We start from the raw sequence: 7,757 nt of genomic DNA on the forward strand, positions 1-7,757 counted from the left end.
TCGTATGGTTCGTTATACACGAGTGTTGCCAACAGGGACGGTGTAGAGTGCCCTCTGGTGGACAAACTATACAACTCCAACACTCATGACATGGTTGAAGCGTGATTCGTCCGATTTTATTTAATTTTTGAAGTATTCATTTAATCGGCCATTATAACTGCCGATACTGATATTTTAGAAAATGCCTAATATCGGCCGATAATATCGGCCTGCCGATAATATCGGTCTGGCTCTACTGGTAATGCATGGTTTTCTATATGAAATAATGTTAGCACTTCTTTAGACTTTCTCCCTATTGAAAAAATATATTAAAAAACAATCAGCTCGGGAACAAAATTATCCACAGGCAAACCTAGAAACAATTTACCTACAAACCTATTTCCAACTTTAAAATGTGAGCTGATATTCCTTAACTTTGACTTTTAAAACCTTATTAGTAGAGCCAGACCGATATATATCGATTGAATGAGTATTTAAAAAATAAAATAAAAACGGACGAAACACGCTTCAGTCATCTCTCCTTGGCCTGTTATAATGAAAATGTATGTTTTACAACTTGCAGTATGATGTTATCTATTGCTAAATTATGGCTCATCACAGACTAGCTAACCACAAAGCAAGCTAATGCCACTATCATCAGTGGAAGACCGCTAACGTTAACATTAATGAGCTTGGAAACCACAATGAACTTTTTCTAAATAAAGTAATGATTACTGTATTTATAACTAGCATATCTCTAGTTACAGTCCCTGCATTGTGAAATGTAAGTTATACGTTGCGAGGAGTGAACATTTAGACATAGAGAAAAAGTATCAAATGTATCTTGTGCAGAAAAGTTAGCTTTTCTTTTACACGTGTGTGAAATCCAACAATATTTACCAAAAAAAAAAAACGGCCGATATATCGGATTTTAAAACCCAAAAATATTTGTATCGTATCGGCCATCAAAATCCTTTATCGGTCGGGCTCTACTTATTACCTTTTGTTTTACTTGCTCTGAAATGAGACATTTGTACCAGTTGCCCTGTGACATTTTAAATGATCCCGAACATGAAAGATATTGTGTGGTAATCATTCACATTAAACTATACATTTTCTTGGGTGGTTTCAGCATGTGAGAGGGGGAGTGTGGAAGAGGGGGAGAGATGTGTTCTGAGTGACTTCAAGCATTTCCTAATTTCTCAATTCTGACATGAACTTTTATGTGGTTGTGAAGGCAAAAATTCAATAAACAGACATCACTGCGTAAGAGACAATTTAATAAAAGGAAAAGAGGTTTATTATTCTTGCAAGAACAATAAGGCTCAGTCACCAACACAGATTACTGCGAAGTGAATGACGCCCAGAACACAGGCCGGGGTCTGTCTATATAGCTCTCCCAAGGTTATTTACTACAAGCCAAGCCTTCTCTGTAAAATTCCACAAGCCATAGGACTCACATGCTGGGTTAGATTTACCGCTCACCCCCTCTTTTCTCCCCAGTCTAAGATGACCTCTGACCCGGCCGGTTCTCTGGTGCCTCACTCCACTCTTGATAAAGAAAAGACAAATTACCTCATTTACAGATAGCAAAACCATAAGACATTCCTCCGTTATTACATATAGGAGGTGAACAGATAAAAACATAAGACCCAATAATCATGCGTAATACATGTGAGATTAAAATTTTCCCCAACAGGTTCTTCTGGGATACTGCAACAAAAAGTACCATCTTTGTCCAGAATGACAATGTGAGTTCTTACATGTGTGGCATGCCTCTTTTGTGTTTTTTCCTGTGAACATTACGGCATCCTTTTCGTATGAAACCTTTCCCACACTCATCACACTTGTGTGGTTTCTCTCCAGTGTGGATCCACTCATGTTGTTTCATTGATGTTGACAGACGGAATCTCTTGTCGCAGTGTGAACACTTGTAAGGTTTTTCTCCAGTGTGAATTCTCTGGTGCAGTTTCACTGCGTGATCTGTAACAAAAGTCTTCCCACAATCAAAGCACACATGATTCTTCACACCGCTGTGTCTTTTCTGGTGTACTTTTAATTCACTCAGCTTACTAAAACTCTTTCCACACAAAGAACACGTGTGAGGCTTCTCCTTATTGTGAACTATCAAGTGGTTCTTCAGGGAAAGCGATGAAAAAAATGCTTTTCCACATTGATCACAGTTAAATGCTCTTTCTCCAGAGTGAGAAAGCAGATGTGATTTAAAATTGACGGCCTGTGTGAAACTCTTCCCGCACTGATCACACGTGTACAGCTTCTCTCCAGTGTGGATTCTCATGTGATACTCAATGTTTCTTCTGTGTATGTAACTCTTCCCACACTGATCACAAGTGTGCGGCCTCTCTCCAGTGTGGATTTTAATGTGATCATTAAGTTGCTGTTTTTGTCTGAAACTCTTCCCGCACTGATCACATGTGTACGGCTTCTCTCCGGTGTGGATTTTAATGTGTTCATTAAGTTGCTGTTTTTGTCCGAAACTCTTCCCGCACTGATCACATGTGTGCCCCTCTCCAGTGTGGATTTTAATGTGATCATTAAGTTGCTGTTTTTGTCTGAAACTCTTCCCGCACTGATCACATGTGTACGGCTTCTCTCCGGTGTGGATTTTAATGTGTTCATTAAGTTGCTGTTTTTGTCCGAAACTCTTCCCGCACTGATCACATGTGTGCCCCTCTCCAGTGTGGATTTTAATGTGATCATTTAGGTCCTGTTTTCGTCTGAAACTCTTCCCGCACTGATCACATGTGTGCGGTTTCTCTCCAGTGTGGATTCTAATGTGATCATTAAGGTGCTCTTTTCGTGTGAATCTCTTCCCACACTGATCACATGTGTGTCTCTCTCCAGTGTGGATCTTTGTGTGTTTATTAAGGTTTCCTCTTCGTGTGAAACTCTTCCCGCACTGATCACATGTGTACAAATTCTCTCCAGTGTGGATCTTCATGTGAATTTGAAGACTTTTGTTGTTTGACAATCTCTTTCCACAATGTAGGCAAGAATTTTTGTCTCTCCTCAAAGATTTTTCTCCAGTTTTGACATGATGATGTTTCTCCTCTCCTTTGCTCAGTTTTTCAATCTCCTTTTCCGTTCCATTAAGTCTGAAATAATAATGGTGGTTTAATTGTGTCTTTTCAAGGAAATGACTTCAGAGATCTTTGAGTTTATCAATCAGACGAAGCCCTTCAGCAGAACAACGCTTCTAGAAAGTATCCAGCTAACATATATAGCCTACGTACTTCCTTGTACCAAATATGGCAATGCATTCTATTGGTTATTTTGAGAAATAGTTTGTACCATGTGACTTTCTTGAAATAGCATTCTCTGACTTCTGGGGACTTGAAGGCTGATGCAACAGACCAAAGTCACTCACAGAGGAAATGATAGTACACAAATATGTAGCTAAATTACTTATTATCTGAATAATAAAATCTTCAACAATATCCTTAAAAAAATAATAATGAGGAAGTGAAGACTAACATAATACCAGAACACAACAACAATACAATGGTACGATGAATTCTGATTTGTCATTGGAACTTTCCATGAATTGGGCACATTTATTTTAAAGTTCTTATTTTAATAAATAAACTATTGGCACAAATCCCATGTTTCCAACACAATCTCTCAGATATATTAGTTTTAACAAAAAAGCTTTTACACAAACTGTTGTTTTTTTTTAAATGCATTTATCAAACCTGTTACCAAAATTTCAGAAAAATAACCTATAATTACTATAACTTGTAAATTGAAGCAATAGAAAAACATTTACCAGTTAAATTAGGTTTTGATTAACTTACACATTCAAAACTTTAGTAACACTGTTGCAAAAATTCTGAACCAGATATCAAATAAATGTAAATAAAATAGCTCAGATAATATTTAGAAAAAAGAAACTTTGCACTGATCTCGACAAATCGCTGACATTTAAAAAAATGATTGTATTCATCTGAAAGAGGAATGTCATGTACACCTAGGATGGCTTCAGGGTGAGTAGCCTATTATCGTGGACTAATTTTAATTTAATTATTAAATTGTCTTAGTCGATCGTCGGGAGAACTTAAAATTACAAACTCAAAATTTCGACAAAAAAAATCAAAGGGGTACCTCTGTTGACTTTTTCGGTGCAAAAAAAGTTTCTCTGATCTTCTTGGAACTCTGGATTCTGATAGAGGGCCATGAGACTTAGACCTGAGTGCAAAAATGGAGTCTCTAGATCCTTCCAGAGCTGAGATATCGAAACTCAAAATTTCGACCCGAAAAAAAAAACGACAGTGTTACCCCTTACGTTTTTTTTTTTTTGGGCGAAAAATCAAGTATCCCCAATCTTCTCGAAACTCTGGATTCTGATAGAGGGCACTGAGACTTGCACCTGAGCGCAAAAATGGAGGCTCTAGACCCTTCCAGAGCTGAGATATCGAAACTCAAAGTTTCGACCCGAAAAAAAAACGACAGTGTTACCCCTTACGTTTTTTTTTTTTTGGGGCGAAAAATCAAGTATCCCCAATCTTCTCGAAACTCTGGATTCTGATAGAGGGCACTGAGACTTGCACCTGAGCGCAAAAATGGAGGCTCTAGACCCTTCCAGAGCTGAGATATCGAAACTCAAAGTTTCGACCCGAAAAAAAAAACGACAGTGTTACCCCTTACGTTTTTTTTTTTTTGGGCGAAAAATCAAGTATCCCCAATCTTCTCGAAACTCTGGATTCTGATAGAGGGCACTGAGACTTGCACCTGAGCGCAAAAATGGAGGCTCTAGACCCTTCCAGAGCTGAGATATCGAAACTCAAAGTTTCGACCCGAAAAAAAAAACGACAGTGTTACCCCTTACGTTTTTTTTTTTGGGCGAAAAATCAAGTATCCCCAATCTTCTCGAAACTCTGGATTCTGATAGAGGGCACTGAGACTTGCACCTGAGCGCAAAAATGGAGGCTCTAGACCCTTCCAGAGCTGAGATATCGAAACTCAAAGTTTCGACCCGAAAAAAAAACGACAGTGTTACCCCTTACGTTTTTTTTTTTTGGGCGAAAAATCAAGTATCCCCAATCTTCTCGAAACTCTGGATTCTGATAGAGGGCACTGAGACTTGCACCTGAGCGCAAAAATGGAGGCTCTAGACCCTTCCAGAGCTGAGATATCGAAACTCAAAGTTTCGACCCGAAAAAAAAACGACAGTGTTACCCCTTACGTTTTTTTTTTTGGGCGAAAAATCAAGTATCCCCAATCTTCTCGAAACTCTGGATTCTGATAGAGGGCACTGAGACTTGCACCTGAGCGCAAAAATGGAGGCTCTAGACCCTTCCAGAGCTGAGATATCGAAACTCAAAGTTTCGACCCGAAAAAAAAACGACAGTGTTACCCCTTACGTTTTTTTTTTTTGGGCGAAAAATCAAGTATCCCCAATCTTCTCGAAACTCTGGATTCTGATAGAGGGCACTGAGACTTGCACCTGAGCGCAAAAATGGAGGCTCTAGACCCTTCCAGAGCTGAGATATCGAAACTCAAAGTTTCGACCCGGAAAAAAAACGACAGTGTTACCCCTTACGTTTTTTTTTTTGGGCGAAAAATCAAGTATCCCCAATCTTCTCGAAACTCTGGATTCTGATAGAGGGCACTGAGACTTGCACCTGAGCGCAAAAATGGAGGCTCTAGACCCTTCCAGAGCTGAGATATCGAAACTCAAAGTTTCGACCCGAAAAAAAAACGACAGTGTTACCCCTTACGTTTTTTTTTTTTTTGGGCGAAAAATCAAGTATCCCCAATCTTCTCGAAACTCTGGATTCTGATAGAGGGCACTGAGACTTGCACCTGAGCGCAAAAATGGAGGCTCTAGACCCTTCCAGAGCTGAGATATCGAAACTCAAAGTTTCGACCCGAAAAAAAAACGACAGTGTTACCCCTTACGTTTTTTTTTTTTGGGCGAAAAATCAAGTATCCCCAATCTTCTCGAAACTCTGGATTCTGATAGAGGGCACTGAGACTTGCACCTGAGCGCAAAAATGGAGGCTCTAGACCCTTCCAGAGCTGAGATATCGAAACTCAAAGTTTCGACCCGAAAAAAAAAACGACAGTGTTACCCCTTACGTTTTTTTTTTTGGGCGAAAAATCAAGTATCCCCAATCTTCTCGAAACTCTGGATTCTGATAGAGGGCACTGAGACTTGCACCTGAGCGCAAAAATGGAGGCTCTAGACCCTTCCAGAGCTGAGATATCGAAACTCAAAGTTTCGACCCGAAAAAAAAAACGACAGTGTTACCCCTTACGTTTTTTTTTTTTGGGCGAAAAATCAAGTATCCCCAATCTTCTCGAAACTCTGGATTCTGATAGAGGGCACTGAGACTTGCACCTGAGCGCAAAAATGGAGGCTCTAGACCCTTCCAGAGCTGAGATATCGAAACTCAAAGTTTCGACCCGAAAAAAAACGACAGTGTTACCCCTTACGTTTTTTTTTTGGGGCGAAAAATCAAGTATCCCCAATCTTCTCGAAACTCTGGATTCTGATAGAGGGCACTGAGACTTGCACCTGAGCGCAAAAATGGAGGCTCTAGACCCTTCCAGAGCTGAGATATCGAAACTCAAAGTTTCGACCCGAAAAAAAAACGACAGTGTTACCCCTTACGTTTTTTTTTTTTGGGCGAAAAATCAAGTATCCCCAATCTTCTCGAAACTCTGGATTCTGATAGAGGGCACTGAGACTTGCACCTGAGCGCAAAAATGGAGGCTCTAGACCCTTCCAGAGCTGAGATATCGAAACTCAAAGTTTCGACCCGAAAAAAAAACGACAGTGTTACCCCTTACGTTTTTTTTTTTGGGCGAAAAATCAAGTATCCCCAATCTTCTCGAAACTCTGGATTCTGATAGAGGGCACTGAGACTTGCACCTGAGCGCAAAAATGGAGGCTCTAGACCCTTCCAGAGCTGAGATATCGAAACTCAAAGTTTCGACCCGAAAAAAAAACGACAGTGTTACCCCTTACGTTTTTTTTTTTTGGGCGAAAAATCAAGTATCCCCAATCTTCTCGAAACTCTGGATTCTGATAGAGGGCACTGAGACTTGCACCTGAGCGCAAAAATGGAGGCTCTAGACCCTTCCAGAGCTGAGATATCGAAACTCAAAGTTTCGACCCGAAAAAAAAACGACAGTGTTACCCCTTACGTTTTTTTTTTTGGGGCGAAAAATCAAGTATCCCCAATCTTCTCGAAACTCTGGATTCTGATAGAGGGCACTGAGACTTGCACCTGAGCGCAAAAATGGAGGCTCTAGACCCTTCCAGAGCTGAGATATCGAAACTCAAAGTTTCGACCCGAAAAAAAAACGACAGTGTTACCCCTTACGTTTTTTTTTTTTGGGCGAAAAATCAAGTATCCCCAATCTTCTCGAAACTCTGGATTCTGATAGAGGGCACTGAGACTTGCACCTGAGCGCAAAAATGGAGGCTCTAGACCCTTCCAGAGCTGAGATATCGAAACTCAAAGTTTCGACCCGGAAAAAAAACGACAGTGTTACCCCTTACGTTTTTTTTTTTTGGGCGAAAAATCAAGTATCCCCAATCTTCTCGAAACTCTGGATTCTGATAGAGGGCACTGAGACTTGCACCTGAGCGCAAAAATGGAGGCTCTAGACCCTTCCAGAGCTGAGATATCAAAACTCAAAGTTTCGACCCGAAAAAAAAACGACAGTGTTACCCCTTACGTTTTTTTTTTTTGGGCGAAAAATCAAGTATCCCCAATCTTCTCGAAACTCTGGATTCTGATAGAGGGCAC

At 40.2% G+C, this 7,757-nt stretch overlaps 1 protein-coding gene across 1 annotated transcript; it reads right to left on the bottom strand.

Moving 5' to 3' along the window:
• Positions 1-1,262: 1,262 nt before the first annotated feature.
• On the bottom strand, positions 1,263-3,212 carry LOC120475666 (uncharacterized). Its single transcript, XM_089121113.1, has one exon. The coding sequence runs from the start codon at positions 2,939-2,941 to the stop codon at positions 1,739-1,741; it is 1,203 nt and encodes a 400-aa protein (XP_088977239.1). The 5' UTR covers positions 2,942-3,212; the 3' UTR covers positions 1,263-1,738.
• Positions 3,213-7,757: the final 4,545 nt, after the last annotated feature.

This window comes from Pimephales promelas, chromosome 2 (assembly GCF_988280905.1).
Source record: "Pimephales promelas chromosome 2, fPimPro1.hap1.1, whole genome shotgun sequence".
Lineage (NCBI taxonomy): Eukaryota > Metazoa > Chordata > Actinopteri > Cypriniformes > Leuciscidae > Pimephales > Pimephales promelas.